General features: G+C 43.1%; 4 protein-coding genes and 1 long non-coding RNA gene across 6 annotated transcripts; 2 read left to right on the top strand and 3 right to left on the bottom strand.

Annotated features, from left to right (window-relative positions):
• The first annotated feature begins 528 nt into the window (after positions 1-528).
• Positions 529-940, top strand: LOC6613811. The gene has a single exon (XM_002038244.2). It carries the CDS (start codon positions 548-550, stop codon positions 839-841), a length of 294 nt encoding a protein of 97 aa, XP_002038280.1. The 5' UTR covers positions 529-547; the 3' UTR covers positions 842-940.
• Positions 871-3129, bottom strand: LOC6613812 (S-phase kinase-associated protein 2). The gene is made up of 5 exons (XM_002038245.2): positions 2971-3129; positions 1908-2775; positions 1440-1839; positions 1217-1376; positions 871-1160 (listed from the first exon to the last, which is right to left on the bottom strand). Exons 1-5 carry the CDS (start codon positions 3027-3029, stop codon positions 974-976), a joined length of 1674 nt encoding a protein of 557 aa, XP_002038281.1. The 5' UTR covers positions 3030-3129; the 3' UTR covers positions 871-973.
• Positions 3130-3218: 89 nt separating this feature from the next.
• On the top strand, positions 3219-5318 carry LOC6613813. Of its 2 annotated transcripts, none has more exons than XM_032721277.1 (3): positions 3219-3348; positions 3408-3728; positions 4443-5318. In XM_032721277.1, the coding sequence occupies exons 2-3, from the start codon at positions 3512-3514 to the stop codon at positions 4901-4903; spliced, it is 678 nt and encodes a 225-aa protein (XP_032577168.1). In that variant the 5' UTR covers positions 3219-3348; positions 3408-3511; the 3' UTR covers positions 4904-5318. The 2 variants fall into 2 exon arrangements, with proteins under 2 accessions (XP_032577168.1, XP_002038282.1); XM_002038246.2 differs by having other exon boundaries at positions 3426-3728.
• Positions 5319-9304: 3986 nt separating this feature from the next.
• LOC116801562 lies at positions 9305-9743 on the bottom strand. Its single transcript, XR_004362089.1, has 2 exons — positions 9503-9743; positions 9305-9441 (listed from the first exon to the last, which is right to left on the bottom strand). It is a non-coding gene; the product is annotated as an uncharacterized LOC116801562 (long non-coding RNA).
• Positions 9744-10548: 805 nt separating this feature from the next.
• On the bottom strand, positions 10549-12203 carry LOC6613814 (Krueppel-like factor 16). The gene is made up of 2 exons (XM_002038247.2): positions 11381-12203; positions 10549-11315 (listed from the first exon to the last, which is right to left on the bottom strand). Exons 1-2 carry the CDS (start codon positions 12033-12035, stop codon positions 11077-11079), a joined length of 894 nt encoding a protein of 297 aa, XP_002038283.1. The 5' UTR covers positions 12036-12203; the 3' UTR covers positions 10549-11076.
• Between the last annotated feature and the right edge of the window lie 9471 nt (positions 12204-21674).

A 21674-nucleotide genomic window follows, 5' to 3' on the forward strand; every position in this document is an offset into this window, starting at 1 on the left:
AATTTTAAAATGTCAGATTTTTTTCCCCAATATCTATCGATATCCCTGAATAATGATGAAATTTCGGGTTCGCATTCCCACTAGCTGAGTAACGGGTATCGGATAGTCGGGCAATTGGACTGTAGTGTTCTCTCTTGTTTTAGTTTACTTTTATATTGCAGAATCTTTAAATTTGGCAGGCTGTCCCATACGAACCTTGTTCTTATAAATATGATTACAAACTAGATTGAAAGTATTTATCTTTTACATATTTGTCGTTTTCCTTAATGATTTTGTTTTTTTATTTTCTTAAATATTTAAAATAGTATAAATACAATGAATTTTGAAATGGAAAATTGCGTGACTCATTGTAACTTTTTTAGTTTGCACAGATTGTAGTCAAGGGCAAGCACTGCTATCTTTTCCTTCCTCTCTCGAGTGTTTACATTAATGCCAATTTATAAAAGCATTTTCTGGTAGTAGCTGCACTTGTATACTATACCGCTGCAACTATGTAACTATAAAAGGTTTCGAGTACTTCAGTAGACCATAGACCATTTTTTGAAAGATGAAGGTTCAGCTCGCTCTAACCTCCCTACTCGTGATTTCGTGCGGCCTTGCCCTTGCCTATGATGGTGACGGACAGCCGGGTTGCAAGACCCAAGCCGAGCTAGACATTGCAGTTTTCCGCAACAATTGGGATGCCACATCGTACTGGAAGTGTGAGACACTTAACAAGCCAGCCATTGAAATTAAGTGTCCCAGCGAAACAGGATTCATGGATAGTCTCAAGAACTGCGTCAACTGGGAGGAATGGGAATGGGAGAAACCAGTGGAGCCCCTTAGCGAAGCGGATCAGTGACCAAACGCACAAAAATAAGAACAGCTGAATGTGATTATTTATGTTGTTGAATTGAGAATAAAAGAACTGCGTTACGGGTGACTCACGCAGCAAAACAAATTCAAATGGTAACGGATGCAGCAGAGTCGAGATTTAGTCGCGCGTGCGCAGACCCCAAATGGATGTGCGTCGTGTGCCAACAGTCGGGCGGGATACCGAACTGTGGATAAACTTGTTTATACCCATTTTTGGTAGTTGTTTCTCAAGGACTTCCATTGCAGTGTCCGACAGCATCCCAAATATGTCTAAATAGGTTAGCGAGGGCATACTCTTAAGTTCACTGCAACAATAATGGCTGGGTAGAGATTAATCGGACGCTTGCTGGAAAAATCTTACATAAATTTGGTTGCAGGAATAAGATAACATCGGGAGACGGACAAATATTCCAGCATCTTGAACTTCATAATTGCAGTAATGACTGTTGGTGTTAGACTATTGCAATCAGATAAATCGAGCTCCAACAACTGAGGACACCGTTTTTGCAGAGATGCAACATCTAAAAAAAATTAATTTAAAACAATAAGGAAAGGGATCATTGAAGACGATGGGAAGTACTTACGCGAGTCAAACAAAACGCGGCGGCAGCCTGCGATATTGAGCCGAATTAAGTTGGGGGAAATGTGGGTAACCAACGCCGTAACAGCATCCGCACTTAGGTCAGTCCACGATATGTTTAAGCTGCTTAGGTTGGTAAGTGACTCCATCATCAGGCGAACACTGTTGGCCGTCAGGCCACTAGCCATAGTCAGATTGACCGCCTCCAAAGCTTCATTCTTTGCAATCTCTGCACAGATGGCATCATCGAGCTCAATATTCTCTAGGCTTATTTTCTTTAGCTGACGGCAGTGGGACAATAGTGTCAGCAGTGAGCTTCGGGTGATGGAAGCCATACTCAGGTCAAGATACTGTAATCGGGCCCTAAAGCCTTCTGTTAATGGTGCAAATGCGGGCTCCTGGATCTACAGTACGAAGATTAGACGACTCAATGCTCTTGTTTCCCGAAAACATAATGTTAGATGTTACTTACACTAGCCTGGGCCAGACGTATTACAAGGACTCCCCGCCTTACAATTTGCTCGAGGGCACCGGGTCTAATTGTCCGCAAACCCAAATCTAGCCTTGTCCACAAAGTCTCATCGCGAGAGCAGCGGTTAAAGCGTCGACAAACGGTAGCCATGCGCAGCAGCGTCTTCTTCGGGAGCCACTTAAAGATGTCCAGTAGTATTTCGTCTGAAAGTCTTTCAAAGTAGTTTATGCCGCTGCTGATGTGGGCACTCATTACCGGGGTACGGAACACAAAGAAATTGTCCGTTTCCACCATTCGGGTTGTGATCTGTGATGTCGACGGCTTTTTTGCCTGGCGAACTTGCGCCAACCTGCTGGTTGATTGCTGAAAATTGAGCGAAGCAGTCCCATCAATCTGGTTGTTACAGGTGACTGCAGCCAGGGGGTTGCGCAAACGTTTGCTGGGCGAGTTTGAATTGCTGCTACCTTCAGAACCCAACGCCGAGCGCTTAGCCTGCGCCAGAATCTGCAGCTTCTCGGCCGATTGACGGGACATCGACAGTGAATCCTCCACAGCTGGGATTTCCAGTGTGGTATCCCCCGTAGAGCCCATGCTTAGCCGCTGCGTGTGCTGGTGCACCATGCGCGGCACACTGGCGCACGGGGTCGTCTCATTTGAGTTGTCGTCGCTGGTGGCACTAACCGCCAAAGCAATGGCCGAGAGGGCTGAGGAGCTGCTTTCTTCGGAATCTAGCATTCCGATTCCCATCTCTTCTAGGGCCTCAAAAGTTAGTGCCGAGGGCGAGGAAGGGTGCTCGTAGTGCGATGACTTCGTAGTGGAAACTAGAGCGCCCACAACAGAGACGGGGTTCTTATTGGTCGAGCGCTTTCTGCAATAGTCGGACATTGATTAAAAGTGTGCAGTTCGATCGTGCTTCATCAGCAGAAGGGCATGGGTCAAGAACCCTGCACTTCAATAAGTCACTTTCTTGACCTCGTTTGAACACTTGTGGCGCGTGTGACGTCACGCGAGCAGTTCAGCGGTCCGTTGCTTGAAGCCACATCCCAAGCAAAGGAAAACTCACCTGGTCACCGGGCACAAATTTTCCATGTTTTCGGAGCCTCTGTGCTTGCGACTGCTCATATTTACACGAAATCCACTATTTTTTCACCGCCGTAAACACAAAAACTTCGCGCTATTTTTGCAGGGAACCAGGGTTGTCGATCCATTTTGGTATGGGAATGGTATCGTTATCGAATATACTAGACGGGCCGTGGTTGCCAGACCAAATCCCAAATTAATGCTACCGTACTCTTTGAGAAAAAATATCAGTTCAGTCTTCTCTTCTGAGAAAAAACAAAGGCAAAACAGTTTACATCAATTGTTTACCTGTGCAACAATTAGTTGTTCCGTGAACAAAGACTATATTTGCAATTGATCCCGCCGACATAATCATAAAAGGGTGAGCAATACGCCGCAAGGCCACTGGCTTTGCGTCCTCCGCTGACTAACATGTCCTAGCAACTTTCTTCGCTGCAGCTGAAGTCTGGCCCTAGACATTTCTTAATGGTGAAAACAGCATAACCTTCTACCCAACCCACCGGTCTTCCATCCGCATTATCAAGATGAGCTTGCACACACGGGCGTTAGTCTTCTCCACCTTCTTTGGCAGCTGCCTGGCTATTGGGCTCTTGCTCGTCAGCATGACCACTAATCACTGGGTGCGGGCCACTCCACGCCGCAAGAACTCGGCGGACGCCAAGGGTGAATTCAACTTCGGACTCTTCTTCGGCAACTACCACCTGAATCCCGGATTCGGAATCCGCACAAATTCGGTTGATGGTGAGCAATCAAAGTAGTCTGGATAGCAGGGAAAACTAGCCATAGGGTGATCTTCTCATTACCTGCATCGTGAATTTGGCTCTTTAAACTTCTTGGAACGCTTTCTGAGTGATATACAATTGGGAGAATGTGCTGGTTATTGGGGCATGTATTATTTTAATACCTAGAGATACTAACTTTAAACTGGGCAAGTCTGTTGTTGAAAATAGATTTACTTTTAAATTTGTTGATTAATTAAATACCCAAATATATACTCATGATCAGTGCAATATATCCAAACCATACATATCGAAAATTTAAATATTTGTATTTTTCGATTACATCTATTTATCTTGCAACTCCTAAAGATATGCTTAAAAATTAAATTGTAAGAACTAAAATGGTTTTTGTTTTGCTTATTAATAATCACTTAAGTGACACAATTAATGAGCAAACTTGTGAGCTGAGGGGAAGTTACATTTATTTACGATATTGAAATTTTTTGCGCAAAAAATATATTAGAAGCGAAGACTTGCTTTAATTGCTTTTAGATAATATTGTTCAAATTTGGGTTTTAAAGATTTAAATTTGCTAGGGTATTGTATTACGAGCCACAAAAATGCAACATAGAAGAAAAACGTCGTGGAAACTTAAAAGCTTTTGGAGATGCAAATGAAATATAAAATGGTTTAAGCAATCGCCATTAACCTTCGTTATTTCACACCGTGTTTTCAGTGTATACCTTTGTTCGGACAGAAAATGACGACACCAGCTTCTGGCTCTGGCTACTTACTACCTTGGGCACCGGTTTCGGACTGCTGGCCTGCGCTGTGGCCGCCATCGCTGCTGTCCTTAAGTCAGCCTCTGCGTCCAAAAGAGGAGGCACAATGATTCTGCTCTTGACTTCCAACATATGCGCTGCGGGGGCGCAAATAGTGGCGTTTGTGGCTTGGCTCGTGCAGTTCTACCAATACTTTATACACAACGTTCTTTTAACGGAGCAGCAGCAGCAGCACTGGTACAGCAATGGACTGGCTTATCTTGGTTACAGCTTTTACCTGGTCGTGGTATCCACCATCGTTGTGCTGCTGAATGTCGCCATCCTGCTGTACGCCCAGCGACGCGACCTCCGCAACCGCCAATGGCTGGAGGCGCCAAGTGACGATAAAAACAAGGCCGCCATAATGCTGTACTAAGGAAGACGAGAAGGATTCCCAAATGAACCTCTACAAAGCTGCTTGGCAAACGTACGAGCAGCGACACCTAGTAATCTCAGTGGCTCAAGTATTTGTGCCTTACTTAATGATGCCTTTACCTTGCCAACAACAAGGGCCGTCTATATACTCATTTCAATTCATGGTATATTCGTTTAAAAAAGCGTACAATGACTTCGCCTGACTGGCCTGTCGATCTTTGATCGGAATAAGACAAAGCGCACAGCACTGCCCACACCTACCCATATTTATAAACCTTTTATATATATACATACGTCCACACACTCGAATGTCATTTTTCTATAACGTGTATTTACTGCCATCGGCAGCCAAGTATTTTTATGTGCATATTTACAAATAAAGCAACAACAGTCATTGTTAAAAATATAAAACTCGAGCGCTTTGTTTACTAATTGGCCCATCAGACCGGGGCCACCTCCAAGGGGAAGTGGGAATTAGCTCGTTGGAAGAGCACACGCTACACTTCCGCATGCTAAAATCCAGGAACTCCAAGAAGAAGTAAAGTAAAAAAGGTCCGTGTGTCTGATCGCTGATGAATTGTCCAAGAATCTTGCCTTTTCCCAAACGTCAAAACATTTCTTGGGTCGGAAACAGCCTGGACCTCACAGTGAGCACAGTGAAAATCCAAGTGTCATTGCATTCAATTTCGCAAAGAAATCAATTATCTATTTTCTGTGAGAGTAAATGAATATATCTATTTCTTTTCCGGGACCTCTGACGGTTTGTGAGTCCCCACAAAGAACGCGACACCTTCGGCTGCTGCAGATAGAGCCAATTATGTCATCATTAGTTTAATTAGTTTTCAGGGCTCATGTTGATGGGAAAACGGCCCTGCACTTCCGGCACCACCTACTGTTTGCCTTTGGCCCGATGTCCTGCTGGGTAACTCTCGGGTGTTTTTGGTTGGTTTTCGGTGTGATGCAGTGACATTGCGCAAGTTTTATGGACGCGTTTTTGATTGATTCTCGATCGATGCCACCTTTGCTGGCGACGAACAACAGGCAAAAAACTCAAGACTCTCCCTGATCTTTCTGGCCCGCGACTTACCTAGGTAAACAGCTTAGGACCACGTGTGGGTATTTGGGCAACCCAGGCGAGTCTGTTTCTGTTTCCACTATCTGTGTATTAAAGGCATTATGCAAGACGCGGCGTTAGGATTGGACCGCAAATTGCGTATATGCTCAGACACCGTGCAAGTACGGGCTCATTAGATGGCGAGCTCGAGCTCGGCGAGATTAGGAAGCGGACAATCAACTTATTGTGAGTGTTTATGTAGATAAACCGTCGTTTAGCGGTTTCGGGACATACCCACTTTTCCGCCTAGGATCTGCGGGCAGACCCCTGGAAAATACGATCGCAACCCGCTAAAGCCGGAGGAATATCGTCAAACTGGGATTCTTGAGCAACTCCAAAATGCCAGAGGAACCTATGCAAACATAATTAACTGGAAAGTTTGGTAATCGAATGCAGGAACTTATCAATAGAAATACCCCAGTGGTCACCACCCACGTCGATGCCGTTTACTGCTGGGGACGGAGGCGACAACTCCCTCTCGGTCCGCTTGTTTACATGAATTGGACGTTAGTTTTTTATAGAGCAGAACTCGGCTACGCATCTGAATAGCATTTCCAGAACCGCAAAACAAGCAGGCTGAAGAAATCAGGGGCTGTTGCTCCTGACGGCCAATAAATTTCCCAATTAAATGGATCCTCTGACACGTCGGACAGAAGGCTTCTATCCCTCCTGCCCTCGGGTGGGTCCTGTCCCGCTTGCTCTCATTCATCCCTGTGCAAGCCACAAGGGATGAGGGTTGCTGGGCCAGGGGATGAAAATGAAACAGTCATCACAGCACTGACTCGACTGCGGAGAACTGGCGCTGGGAAAGGTAGCCGACTCCATTTTTTATTAGACGCACTCTTTGCCCGTTGCGATCTTTGGGTTTTCGCACTGCTTCTATTTCAGTTCCTATTGTGGCATTGCGAAATTATGGCCCGTATACTTCTCTATTAGTGATACAAAGGACATTTCAATTCCTCGGCATGGGCGCTCTGGGTGGGCAGGATAGTGTCTCTGATAGTCCTGGCAATTAGCTCCTTGCGAACTTTCTGCGGACCACCCGAGGAATCTTGACTCTTGTTTGGCCTCTTTGTGGTTATGAATGGTCAGTGTCCCACATTGTTTCACGATGTCAGGAGGTAATAGATAGCCAAACTACTTTCTTGTTAGGAAATAATTTCTTTGGATCTCATATTGTCTGTGCAACAATGCAGTATTATTGGGAAAATATAGAGTAATTTTGAGATATCTTACGTTTAAATTATAAATTCGTGGAAAACGATTCGTTGATTATTACGAGTATTTTCCTTACTTCTAGACTTTATACTGTAACTGCGTTCAATTTGTTGATAATATTTTGCTGTATTCATAATTGTTAAAACATTACCTAATGGTGCCTTTAACGTTCTGTTGAGCCACGCAGGCTGAATATTAAAATTACGTTTTAGAGATTATGTTTGAAACTTGGCTAATTTAATAATAAGCAGTTTTTGGACAAACCACTTAAAAAAAACCAAGAGTCAACTATCATATACCCGTTACTTAGCTAGAGGGAGTGCGCAGTTTTCGGGCATCATGTTTGTACAAAGACACTAGTGTCTAGTGTCTTTGGTTTGTGGCTACCTATATAGGAATCATACTTCCGCCTTGGTATTTTCCTAAAGAGTGCCCGTTTAATCATAACTTAAACGGCTTAAATAGTTCCCGAGATCGAGGTCTTTAGCTGGGCAGATGGACATGGCCACATCGATTAGGCTACTGATCTCCAATTAGAATGTCTGCAGGTCTTTGTATGGCCTTAAACACTTGCTTCTACCTGTTACCCAGAGTTTAAATAATCTTGTAAACCCTTTTACTTAAAACTAACGTGTGGCAAAAAGTTTTTTGTCATACCTATAGAAATTTACAAGTCTAATAAAAAATCAAAAAATATCAAAACATTTTTCAAAATTGTGGCCGTGGCCGTTCTGGGCGTTAAAGTGGGCGTGCTTCTATGTTTTTATAATCTCTATGCTTAATCTCAACCTTCTGGCCTTTATAGTTCCAGAGATCTCGACGTTCATACGGACATGGCCAGATCGAAAATGTATCTACATTGTTTTTTCTTAAAGTATCAGCCTTTCAGCCTTTTTTCGTAAAGTTTTATTTTTGACCACTATTGCAAACGTGATGCGTGTGAATTAGCATCATTATTTTTAAAGCGCATAAAAATCGAGATGTACTTTTTGGCCAATAATGCTGTTCTGCATTTTTATCAATTGTAAAATGTGGAATCTGCGATTTGGTTATTATCAAGGTTGTACTAACCACAAATACGTGTATATCTGTTACATATAAATAAAACACCAGATCGAAATGATTCTACTTTTTGATATATTATATGATATACATATGCAAATTGAAGTCAATTTTATTCATCAATAATAAAAACTCAAGAATAATACCATTATTCCACCTTCTAATTCTTACAGGCCCAGTGGTTTCGACGTTTGTTCGGACGCACAGTGGTTCCTATTGTATGGGGAAAGCGGCCAAAAATACTTCTAGTTTATGTAGACACTTGAAACTTAGCACAACATGTTGTTATGTGATTTTGTTTGAAAAATCATTTTGTTGCAAACAATATTGAATGAAAATTTGTCATTCATTTAATAACAACAACCAAGGACGTTTCTCAATCAGAAGTCTGAACTTTGACTGACTTATGTTGTAGACCGTTGACACGGCTTGCAAAACGATGAGCATCTTATAATCAAGTTTTTGTCAAGGCCTGTTAAATTGGCAGACATATCAGGATTGCTAAAAATTTCCTAGTAGTATTTCCATCATTAGACGTCCTGGGCTTTTTCTGCATACTTAGCCTTCTTCTGTGCACCAAAGCTCAAAAATATGCATGCGTGAAAATACACACTTATAAGAAGCGCCTATGAAAACAAATTCGAAAAAAATGCACGAAGAAGATAAAATGAATAAAAATAAAAATAAAATGAATAATAAATATAAAGATCTTTAAAATGAATATAATATATACACAATATAATAATTATAAACAAAACAAAAATGACAAAAACACAGCAGCAGCACAAACATAAAGGAATAGTAGTGATAGCGTCATAAATCTGATATTGAAAAAAGTAAGATAACTTTTCTTTATTCATGACAATACACAAAACTGCAACTTACGGCAGCAAAACTCTACGATTTTATTATCTTAAAACAATAAAGAAAACACAGATTATACTCACATTGGCGGGTTTTGGGGGGAACATAACTAAACTTTAACTAAACATAGAAAAGACGTTCACAAAATACACAAAATAATTAGTTTAATCAAAATATTTTCACAGGACAAAATGACATGCAAGTTTCGATCAAAAATTTGTTGTGATGGATTTTTTGATTTTTGGCCTATGGGGGAACCACTGTGGGACGGATGGACATGCCTAGAGAGATTGATCAAGAATATGTACATGTATGTGTTTTAGGTTAGGAATCCAGGCTTACCGAATTCCCTCGTCGATCAATCCAAACTTCTTATTAATTGCCAGCTATCACTATCACTATCTTGAGAAATGATTGTTTGAACTTGTTGCAGAGAGTGGTCTCCAGAAGTTAAAGGTGCACTGTGTATCTGGAGCAAATAGTCGCAATTGTAAAGGATCGAATGGGGAGGGCATAGATCATTGTGTCACTTGTGCGATGTGAACGACGTCGCACTGTCTGGCCGATATGAAAATATTCTCAGGCCCGGAGGAACAATAAGCAGGTAGGGGACAGGTAATGTAAGGACTGCACGCCCCTATCAAGCGGACAAATTTTCGATTGTCCGGGAAGCTGGGTGTCCGTCCACCTAGAGCCGCTTTCATAAACTGCACCCATTGTCCGCTCGTAGAAGTGGCATTGATAGTGACCAGGAATCGATCGCAGTTCGCACAACGAATTCCGAACAAAAACACACATAGGTAATTTTTCGACTTGTCGCAGACACTGTGTCTCCGTCTCTTTGCTCAGGTGAACCACTTCATTGTCCGTATGAATGACGCAAGCTGTCAGCTGAGTAATGGCGAATTTACGTGGGCACATCTGGATCGAAAGAGGACTGTGGGAAAGATTGCCAGCGAACCGAATGCACTTTTCCCTAATTTCCTTGCTGCTCATTGTCGCGGCTCGGTCGGTTTCAGCTTGTCTGGGCTGCTGTTTCATTTTGGCTAATTTGTGAATGAAATTTGGATACTCGGACCAAATGACTTGTGCTTTCTAATCCTTTTATGACAGTGCAAATGCGATTTCCGATTTGCCTTTGATATTGGCGGCATGACGAGCGGTTTGTCGCAGGATCTGGTTAACGGGAAGTGACAGTGGATCATTAACATGTAAAGGATATGGTTCTTGGCCTCTAGCTCCTTACTGCTCGTAATGGAACTAATGCATTAAATAATTGGGGAACAAAACTGCAAGTTTTATGCACACTTCGCCTCATTCCTAACATTTCATTGCCGCCCAGGTAATAGCGTATAGATTTCGTTGAAATATAAAAGGACTTTCTTGTATGGTTTTTCTTGTGTATTTTGTGTTGTAAACATAAATCGTATAATGCAACTCTCAGATTTAACTATGATCGTATAATTTTGTGTATAAATCGTATGTATCTGGTAACCGCGATCAGCTTTAAGTATCAGCTTAAGTGTAACTTAGACGTACATCCGGGTATCTCTTAAATTTCTTAATCGCTTAGCATATGAGAAAGGATCACTTAGGGATTATTTACACATGTGCCGAATATCATAACCAGTCACGTAGCTGGGAGTGTAAATACGCGTTAAAAAATAAATATCTCAATATTTGCATATATCGTCGAGGTCCAAAGATAGCATTGATTGGGTTTGGTGAGTGCGCCACATTGCGCCAGGTACGGCTGAGGTAGTTCTGTCCACGATTGGCTAGGCAGTTTTGGCTGGCGTTTTGGTTCGATTCGTTGGATTCGGTTCGGTAGTGCTTGTTTAAAGCGTGCAAGCGCTTTACAGATCGCTGGAGTGCAGGATCACGTGTCGCGGGGAAAGCTCGCCAGGATTCCCCTCTCAGTAGCCATAAAGGTATGGGTACATGGGCACGAAGATGGACGGTCCCAGCTGGCGCTCCTGCGGCATGTGCGTCTTCATGTGCTTCTTCAAGTGGTCGCGTCGGCCGAACTTCTTTCCGCAGGCACTGCAAGGATACGGCCGAAGTCCGGTGTGGATTCGCTTGTGACGCGTCAGTTCCTCATTGCGGGTGAAGGTCTTGCCGCATGTGTTCACGTCGCACTTGAATGGGCGTTCGCCTGCAGGACAGAATGGAGATTAGTGAGTGGGACTCTCGGGGTCAGATGTATTCTGGTCGACTTACCGGTGTGGATGCGGATGTGGCCCTTCAGCTGGCCGTTGTTGGAGAAGGCCACGTCGCAGTTGGGGCACTTGAACTTCTTCGGCCGCTGCTTGCGGCTGTTGAGCGCCTTCAACTGTGCATCCTCGGCCATCACGCGGGCGTACTCCTGCTCCATCAGGCCCATAGTGAACGGGTCCATGCCGAAGCCCGGGACGGCAGTGGGCGTGGAGGCGGCAGCGGCTGCTGCGGCGGCGGCAGCGTAGTAGAGATCGCTGGCGGCCGACAGGAATGGAGCGTGCTGGCTTGGCGGAGCCAAGGATGCGGTGCCGGCGGCGTGCGCGTCCAACGGCGACGACTGCGGGTGTGAAAAGCCTGGGTGCGGGGCGGCGTCCAGCAGCGGCGTGGATGTGCGGGTGTAGCTGCTGTGGTTCAGGGCCTCCTCGTAGCAGGACTTGCTGCTGTTGCTGCTGCTTGACGCAGAGGAGGATGTGGAGGAGAAGTCTCTGTCGCAGTCGTGGCCGAAACTGCTGCTGGCCAGCTCCGTCTTGATGGTAATGGCCTCCGGCTCCTGCTTCACTGTCCTGGGTGCCGCCGAGGTCGCCGCCTGGCGCTGAGTGTCCCAGGGTCGGAAAAGGCGCGAGTAGGTTTGCGGGGGATGCAGGTTAATCGTCGACATTTCGCAGCCGATTATATAGTTTTAATGGAAGGTCTAAATGGCTCTCTCGCGACACTGAAGCACTTGGATGGAACACTTGAGATTCTGATTTTGGACTTGATTTGGTTGTGCGGAGCTGTGTGTGCGCTGCGAGATCTCGACTCGAACTGAGCTCTCCGCCCCGACGCCTCTCAATTTAAACCCAGGACTCTGGCTACCTACACTTCGTACACCCAGGCAGTCATTCGTCCTGCGTTCACGCACACACACGCACGCACATACACACTCACCCGCACACGCACACGCACACGCACCGAGGGTCGCTTCATTCATCGATTATTTGTCTGTCTGAGGATGTGCGAGCGAGAGGGATGCTCCGGGGTGGGTTTCGCTTTCAGAAACGGGCACGGATTCGGTTCGGTTCGGTTTCGAGGGCACAACAATGGCGGCCCGCTCACACACACACTCGCAGCGGAAGTACATAAGGGGCTGGCGTGTGCGTGTAGTCCTGCGTAGTTTTCCCGGCCCGGAAAATCGAACTCCCGGCCGAGTGGCGGGCAGCTTTCCCAACTTGCGCTTTCTACACTTTCCACTCCGTACCACATATACTGTGCCCAGGCGATCCCAGCAGCGCAGTGCCTCCGAGTTGGGCGCAACTTTAAGCAGAGCATTTGCGTTTCACGGTTAAGTTATGAATGGTACTCTTACCCACCCACCGACCATGCCCCAGTGCCTCCCGGGTGGTTGGCTTTGGGCTTGGCTTGGCCCACTCCCCCAATCCCAATCTCCAATCTCCGTCCAGGCACAGATACTTTTCCAAATGTATAATTCGGTTATCTGCGGTTCGGGTTTCCTGTGCCCGATGTGCCAGCAATTTATTATTGAATTAAGTGCTTTTTCAAGGGTGGGTCCGCGACATCACGAATATGCAAAGTGCGGCCCAAGCAGCTGGGCAGGATTTGCGGAGATTGCCGGGCTTGAGCGTGTTGTTCAGTTGGTACAGTTCGCCTAAACTTTATCTTTATCTCTGGGGGTGCTTGAGCAAAACTTTACTGGCTCGTGGAGGTGTTTGCCCTAACGCGATTCGGGCTGCAGATTACGAGAAAAGATACAAGGCACAATGGCTGAATGTGCGTTGCTACACCTAATGTTTTAATTCAGAACGCGATTTGTTTGACTGAGCCGATTGAACATAGCTTGATATTATTGGCTTAAAGAGTATTTCGCATGCATTTCTGTTGAGTTTACTTTCCACTTCAGTTTTCTGTATGAATTTGAGTTAAAGGGGAAATGCTATTTACATAATGTTGTACATAACCTCTAAGGATTCCCCACGATAGTATTAGGAGCTGTGTTCTGAGTTCAATCTTATTTTCGAGTCAACAAACATCTCTAAATTATGAATATATGTATGCGTCCTGTTTTTTCAGCCACATGCATTATATACCTCTATATATTCTTCGACAGATACCTGAAGTAATTTCGAAATCTTTTCAAATTCTGATCAAGAGAACGAAGAATATAGCTTATAATCATAAAAATGATTTCGATGCAAAAATTGAAAGTACGATTTGCGGAATTGAACGAAATATTTTCGTTTTTTTGTTTTCGAAAGGAGTATAACACTGCTGTCATTGGGCCAAAGCGATTTTAACTTCCTAAAAGATATCTGCTTTCTAGGGAAGGTGCATTCCGCAGGCCTAGCGCCTTATGCCTCCTCTCCTGCCATTTAGAACAAAAGGGAAATCATTTGGATTACGTCCAACTGCATTGTTCGACCGATGCTAATGAGTGCAGCGGCATGGCTGGTATGCTGTGGGTTTGTTAGTACCTATGCATATGGAGAACCGGCCATAAAACGCGGTCCGCAGAGAACATTTCATTCACGACTCAGCTCACTTAGTAAATTCATTCATAAACTGGGATTGCCGTGAGCAGGGACTATCCTGTGATCTGCATAGATCGCTCGGTGGACGGGTGTCAGGTAGATAGCCGATTGGGCTGGCTTGAGGGTGGCGATGCTGTAAAATTCACCAGCTTATTTGCGTAGGTTTGGACTTGGGCTTGCAGCCGCCTGCGATTTTCCGCAGTAGATTCTTTAAGTAATGAGCGCCGGTATTTCCACGCAATCGTCTCACAGCCCGACGGGTCGTAAACTGCAACCTACCTAGGGCAATGCGGCACTCATAACCGGTATGAAAGGAAGTTATAAAATAATTAGATATGGTAACCACTTGGCCGGCGAACGCGAATTCATTCATGGAATGGCAGGATTGCCTGCAACGACTAGCATTGTCCAATACCTGATGGCTCGTCACTAGAAGGTACACCCGAGATAAGAACTCGACGTAATATTCATATTTGGATTAATTAGGAAATTTCACATGCGTTCGTGCTCGAGCTGGGACACGCCACATATGAGGAAAGTACGTGGACTGTTGATATAGGATGGACGCAGACCCAGACGGCGACATGATCAGGGGAAACTTCCAGCCTAACTAAACTTCCTTCGCCACAAGACACATAAGCAAGATTACGTTTCAAAGAAGTGGAATCGCGAGATTTAGCAAGCTAGACTTGATCCCCGCTAATAATACCTATCATTCCAAGTGTGTGAACTTAATAGAGTGTTCACGAGCACGTAGATTACGAATGGACTAAGGATAGGGGGTTTCAATAAGCCCCAGCTCACTCTTTCGTGATCCTGGCCGAAGATTCTAAGTTCGAACGATTTCGAAGTAGTTTTTCCCGACCGTCATCTGAATGATGTTTATGCGGAAAAGGGCTTTTGCCATTTTATAAAAACATATCCAATGCATGTTCTACAAGGAAACCAAATTACAAGACAAGAGATTTACCTTTCTTAATGTAGAACTTTCAAAAACATTTAGGTCCACTCGTAGAGTAATGGGGATACTAAAATCGTTGACCGGTATTTAACAGGTAGATGTAAATGTATATATACCTAGACTATCAAATACCCTTTAATCAGTTCTTTTTGTGATATCGATGGGAATCTGGAAGACCAATAATAGGCACATTGTGGGCGTTCAAGTAGGCGTGGTACCGTTTTGAAACCTGGTCAAGAATACATGTATATTTACAACATTTACTACACCTAAAATTAAAGTCACTAACTAACTATACTCTCAAAAAATATTGCATTTTTAACCTAACAAATTATAAGGATAAAAAATACTACTATTATGTGTGAATTCCTTATTTATTATAAACAAAATTAATAGTAATAAGAGGTGAAGAACTGGAAATATCATTTTATACGAAATAAACTTTTTGTCTTCAATATTACTCAATATGGGAAAACTGACAAATATTTAAGGGATCAAGGGATCAAATACACATTTCGGACGATTCAGATAATATGTTAATCCTTTTAATAAACAACAACACAACTTGCTTTCTATTAATAAAAATATATAGATTAAATAAATATGGATACAGTGCGTTTCGTTGTTCGTCCTGTTTTTCCATTTTTTGACCATCCGTAGAAAATGAAATTAATTTTTGTTTTTTGAAATTAAATTTGCTCTGAAATCGATGGAAATCGGATGAGTTATAAAAATACCCAATAACAAGCGGAACTTTCGGCAAATCTCATGTGGTTTTCAAGCTCGCCGAGCTTGCCAGAAGAATCATAAAGGGGCGCTTGCCTGGGCGTTCCAAGGGCAGCCAACGTCCTTGTTATGGCTGTCCATGGCGGCAAAGCAGGAGAACCGGGAAACTGGGAAACCGAAATGCGAAAACATAAATCAAATTAGTTTTTCAGCCGAATGCACTCGACTAATTCTTGCGGCTAACCCCTGTGCGGGGAACACGGTTGCTCTTTTCTGGGAGTTGGTGCCGCGGCAGCCAGCAACAAAAGGTTGTGGCAAGCCATACAGACCGCCAACTACCGATGAGCATTCATCCCGTGACACAATGCCGCCAGTATTGGCCGCGTCGTCCATTAAAAGGCACGGCACAAAAGCCACCCCGCTTGTGCCTCGATTCGCGTCCCCTTCCCCAGGATGCGCGTACTCGTGATAGGATCGGTATCAATTGTATCGATTCCCCGGCTTCTTCGTGGCGCGCGCTGAGGTCCAGCTCTGCCGTCCACAATTCTTGGGGCTCCCGCGACAGCTGAGTGGTGCACCTCGCCTGACTGCAGAGAGATCTTCAGGACATCTGCGACGGCAGGAACAGCTGCCGGGTCGGTCACGCAATGGCGTCCCCGATAGCTCCGCCTTCCGCGTGCGTTTCGTCGCCTCCGAGTCAAAACATTTGGGAGAGTCTGCGGCAAGAATTCAATTCAAAAACGGCTGCCAGTACTGAAAACCACTTAACCTCAAATCCGATAATCCGCTTGTAGCGAAGACCATTCACGGGATGGCAGCCGTACATGGACGGTGGCCAGCAGCCCAGTGGCGGGATTTCATTTAAATATTTCTGCGGGCTGTGCTCGCATTTCTCCTATTCGGTTGTCTGTCAAGTGTTGACCTCGGTGGTAATCGTTCTATTATTAACAGATATTTGCATCCAAACAATGTCGCAGTTGGGCCGGCCCGCCTGAATCGCTGTTGTATTTACCTGTAGAGGATAACACGGATTTTCGGCTTACAACAGGACATTGAAATTCGAACGGGCAAGTTAAGTTACGAAAACTCCATATGTGACATTAAAGACAAGAGAGTCGAGTTCCCCGACTATCAGATACCCGTTACTCAGCTGGAAGTGTGAACTAGAAATTTAAATATTGTTTGTTATTAGACTGGGCGTGCAAAAAGTTTTTAGAGTGAACCAGTTTAACTCGGCTATTGATCATGATCAAGAATATAAACACTTTATATAGTCGGAAACGCTTCCTTCTGGCTGTAACCTTCTTTTCAAGGAATCTAGTATACCCTTTTACCAAAGACACTAGACACTAATTCTAGTGTCTTTGCTTTTACTCTACGAGCAATGGGTATAAAGTATATACCCATGTTTATACTATAAACCATAGTATCTAAGCATTTTAATTTTAAAATCAAACATAAAATCTATTTACATCGACGCCACTATGTTTTTAAAGTAGCTACAGATTAAGTATTTTAAAATTTGGTATTCATATTAATGATTACGAAGTCTTAAATAAAACGATATCATGTTATTTCGACTAGGATATGTTTGAAATTTCATATTTAATATATTATTTGTCGTACAAAATATTAAACAGAGCAGAAAAAATTAAATTTGCAAGTAACATTGAACATTGATAGAATATCATTTCGCAAAATATTCCTAGAGAAGCTACAATACTCTCTGCAATATCATTCTTGCACAAAAAAGGCAGCCAAAGCTTAAGATCCGTGCAGTAGTTATATGTATATTAAAACAAGAGAGAACGCTTTAGTAAAGTTTATCGACTATCAGATACCTGCTACCCAGCTAGTGTGATTCAGAACAGTAAAAAAGTAATAAAATAAAATCATTTTGGATATACTGATCCAAATTATATACAAATTACTTCAATTTGCTGCGGGTCAAGCTACTGACTGAAATCAATACATATGTATAGCCTCTACGAGGGAATTCGATACTTAAGAACTTAAAATACATTTTTTTCGCGCTTAATTTCTCCCCGGAATCGGAGAAATGTCTAAGCTGATGCAATCTCATTCAATTGACCGTTTGACATGCTTTGCAGCTTATCTGAGATTTCAAAAAAGAAATCTTCTTAGAACTCCCATCTTTTCAAGGGCGAGTGTCAAGGAGGAAGCGCAAATCGGTGGCAATTGTCTCTTCCTGGGCCCTAGTTAGCAGACCAGCTAAGAAGAAGACCCAGGAGCGGCCCGTGCCTTGATCCGCCTAGAACACGACACCCTGCTTGCTTCATAAGTGGCTTGGCTCGCCCACAACAGCCGCAAAGTCAAATGCAAATTGAAATGTACGGTAGTGGTTTGAGGGCAAGGACTTCCCCAGAATGCACACAATGCCAGCATTGCCGATTCACAACTCCTCTTCGGTGTTGTATGAAAAGCCTTTTCACACTTAGTTATCAATGCCATTCCGACCGACTGACCTCTGAATGCAACGGTGAGATGCAAAGATTTGTGAAAGAAACAGTAGGATATGGGCTATTGCAATGGGCCTGGCTGACGCGGCTGTCACCTGAGGTGCAATTATGATCGAAAGGTGCAAATAATAACCGATAAATTCGTGTTTACCTAACGACTTCAGTTCGTAGGTCCATCTCCTTCTGCCCACTTTCCATGATGAATGTCTAGCAATCCTGTGAATAGGCCGGATGAATGATGAACTGAGCTCGAACTGAACCGCTTTGAAATGAAGCCCTCACCCACCCATTGTGCACTACATGTACATAGATAGGTGTGCATTGTGCAAATCTCCTCCTGCGATCGGGATCAATCAACCTTGCGAATGCATTTTATCACGGCCCACGTTGTCCGAGGGCCTTACAATTGTTGAGCGTGCCAAACATTGGTTTTTGGATTGATTGATCGGCTTTTGGCTTTCAGACAGAGACGAAAAAATACATATAAAAAATGTCGTTTTTCCATAAAAATTATGATTCCGAAAAATTGATTGATTACAGCGCATTGAGGGCCCCCAATACAGCCAACAGAACGAATTTAAAATAGAGTGCTCGTAAGTCATTTAATCTATATCAGATAACAGATACATTCATTTCCAACACTTACAAAGAAAGGAGCAAGCATTAAGAAAGCTTAGTCGAAAACTTTTGTTTTATTTACACGCTCGGATAGTACTTAAAAAAAATTGCCAAGACAACTGGTGGTTTTAAACTCACTGATATTAAAATATATGTTTTACGTGTGCACTTCAATCCATTTGTAACCTTGTCGCTTCCCGCCCCTCATACCCACCAGATCCTTGGGACCCACTGTGATATGCGACTGTCCAAAAACCGCAAAAACTACTATAAATTGGCATCATAAATTTAAATTACTTCCACCCTTCTTCACCTAGGCGCTCCCAGCCCAAGCCCAAATCCAGCCCGAGGGTTTGCAGACTCTTGCCATTAGGGGGTTGGACCTGGGGTTGAAACCATGCCGAAATGTCGCTGTGGCAGGGTGAGAATGAGAGCGAAGAGAACCGAATGGGCAAAAGGGGCGAGAACGAAGCCATCAACACGATTATTTCGCATAAAATAAATTGATTCTGGCTAAGAGTCAAGTCAAGCATCGCCTTTGAGCCCGAATGAAGAGGAACAGATCCGCCGTACAGATCGACAACAAAATAGACAGAACGAACAAAAACTGCGCTTGAAATATGTCGAAATTTGTCCACAATAAGTGTTTTATTGAATCGCCATACACAAAGGATTGCCTCATCCCCGATCCCGAATGCATCGCCGCTATAAACCACGGCCCAGCCACTCGATGAGGCAAAGTGAACAATGCCGGCGAACAATGGACTCGGAGACGGCGAAAGTAGTGGCACGTCTTCGCCACTAGGTATTGAGAATCGGAGGGCCAGCGCCGACACCTTCGGCTGACACCTTCCCCGGATTTCTGAATAGAAAGTGGGACATGAATAATGACAAGCGAGCCAATTTCGGGTAGTTACGTCAAAAAACGAGTCAACTCGGATTCTTTCCTACATTATGACGCTGGCGTCTTTGTCTCGGATTGAATGGATTGAACGTGGCACCTTTGGCAGCCGCTTAGGGCGACAGGACTCCTGCGGTGATGTGGCTAGCCCGTCCCTTCCCGACCCCGATCCCGATCTTATGGTTCTGTGGCAGACATTGGGTCGCCGCTTAAATTGAGCGTGCGCAATCGATTTGGTGCCGCATTTTAGTCACCGAATTTGTATTTAGTTTAAAACCTAATTCGAAGGTGTGCGACGCGTGAAGTATGCTATCATCCGAGAGTCCTTAACTACTATTTTTCATTCATCCTGAACCCCGCCTTTCAATAAGTGATAATGTGCTCCCAGTTTTATACAGCCAAGCTCACATATATTAACGTGTATATTGTCAGTGTGACACCTTCATTAATTAAACCAAAGATTAAAGACTTTAGAATATCATTGTTACACTATTGTGCTGACTATCAGCTCACGAATGCTACGACCACACATTTGAAATTTTATTTATTTTTTCAAAAATTTATTATTTCTATCGATCCGCGCCCACTGTAACGCGCGTAAGTTGCAAAAGCCATATCTATAGATGTGTAAGAATGTTTAATTTTCTACTTCTTACATCCACTTGTATCTGATAGTCGAAGACTTCGAGTAATAGCTTTCTCTCTTGTTTAAGCTTTATGTTAGTAACATGCGTTAGCAACATTTAGTTGGTATTCACTCAGAATTTAGTATTGAATTCTACTATAGACACCATATACCACATACCATATAGTTCACGTTAACTTAGTATCAGCATTATATAGTTTCAAACGTGCCCTTTCAACAACATTTAACTGAAGTCTCTTATTTGATTTTTACATTTTGGTTTATATTTCAATTGTTTTTAGTACATTTATTAGACATATATTTTTTTTTATGCCTATTACCTCACCAGTCCCAATCGAAATAGCTCAATTTTTTTAAGATTGTTCTTATACTAGTGGAAATGCAATTGAGAAATTTCATTCAAAATCAAATAATGAAATGAAAAAAATCGTTAGAAGGGGCGTGGCCAAAATGTTATTGGTATACCGATACAAATTAACAAGACTGATAATAAAACGAATCAAGAGATAACGCCATAGTCGAGTTGCTCGACTATCAGATACTCGTTACTCTGCTATTGCAATTTCAAATTTTTCAATAGAAATTGGGAAAAACAAAATTAAATCTCCAAAATAAGTATTAAAATTGCCTTTCCCACAAGCTCAGTGGCACTGAGCATCCACTTGATGCTTACCTTCTTCTCTAACGACATACCCATAGTTATAATTCAATTTATTGTATTTATTAGCGCAGATTATGTCTGCAGTATAAGAACATTTCTTGCACTCCGATCTAGACTGCTTTTAAAAAAATTGGCGTGCCAGCTTATAAGTGTAAGCTCGTAGAGTAAAAGGGTATACTAGATTCGTTTCCACCCATATAAAGTATATATATTCTTGATCAGGATCAATAGCCGAGTCGATCTGGCCATGCCAGTCTGTCCGGTCGTCATAGTCTTTCCGTCCATATGAACATTGAAATACAGATAATGCACCGCCCACAAAGCCCCAACACGTTTTTAATGTTCTTTTATTTTATGATTTTTTTTGCCACTTTCTATGAATATGACAAAAAGAATGTTGATTTTTCTCGGTCCACAAACTCAGTAACGGGTATCTGATGGTCGAGGTTTCTGATCATACTTTACCCATGCCGAATAAAGACTTTGATAAAAGAAAATCAATTATTTAAACTAAGTCCTTAATCAAAGCTTAAAGCCAATTTTACCTTATTGATGTGTTGCTGATTAATAGGACGACGATAAAAGCAGTAGTCATTAATAATCTTCTTAGCAAATTTAAAAGCCATGACTTGGTTAGTCTGCTTACCTTTTCTATGGCAAGAGGATTTAGAGAAAAGTTGCATTCCCCTAATTTGTATACCCTTTTAATTTACCATAACTTACCTATACATTAATATACATAAATTCATTAAACAAGATCTTGAGGTAAGCTGGTCCTA

Source organism: Drosophila sechellia, chromosome 3R (genome assembly GCF_004382195.2).
Source record: "Drosophila sechellia strain sech25 chromosome 3R, ASM438219v1, whole genome shotgun sequence".
In the NCBI taxonomy this organism is placed as follows: domain Eukaryota; kingdom Metazoa; phylum Arthropoda; class Insecta; order Diptera; family Drosophilidae; genus Drosophila; species Drosophila sechellia.

Excerpts from the sequence above, each read along its gene's own strand:
- LOC6613813 (XM_032721277.1), top strand. The coding sequence starts at position 3,512 with ATGAGCTTGCACACACGGGCGTTAGTCTTCTCCACCTTCTTTGGCAGC. Across the intron at positions 3,729-4,442 it reads CCGCACAAATTCGGTTGATG|TGTATACCTTTGTTCGGACA; the intron begins GTGAGCAATCAA and ends CCGTGTTTTCAG.
- LOC6613812 (XM_002038245.2), bottom strand. The coding sequence starts at position 3,029 with ATGAGCAGTCGCAAGCACAGAGGCTCCGAAAACATGGAAAATTTGTGC. Across the intron at positions 1,377-1,439 it reads CCGCGTTTTGTTTGACTCGC|ATGTTGCATCTCTGCAAAAA; the intron begins GTAAGTACTTCC and ends AATTTTTTTTAG. Across the intron at positions 1,161-1,216 it reads ATTCCTGCAACCAAATTTAT|TGAACTTAAGAGTATGCCCT; the intron begins GTAAGATTTTTC and ends TTATTGTTGCAG.
- LOC6613811 (XM_002038244.2), top strand. The coding sequence starts at position 548 with ATGAAGGTTCAGCTCGCTCTAACCTCCCTACTCGTGATTTCGTGCGGC.
- LOC6613814 (XM_002038247.2), bottom strand. The coding sequence starts at position 12,035 with ATGTCGACGATTAACCTGCATCCCCCGCAAACCTACTCGCGCCTTTTC. Across the intron at positions 11,316-11,380 it reads CCACATCCGCATCCACACCG|GCGAACGCCCATTCAAGTGC; the intron begins GTAAGTCGACCA and ends TCTGTCCTGCAG.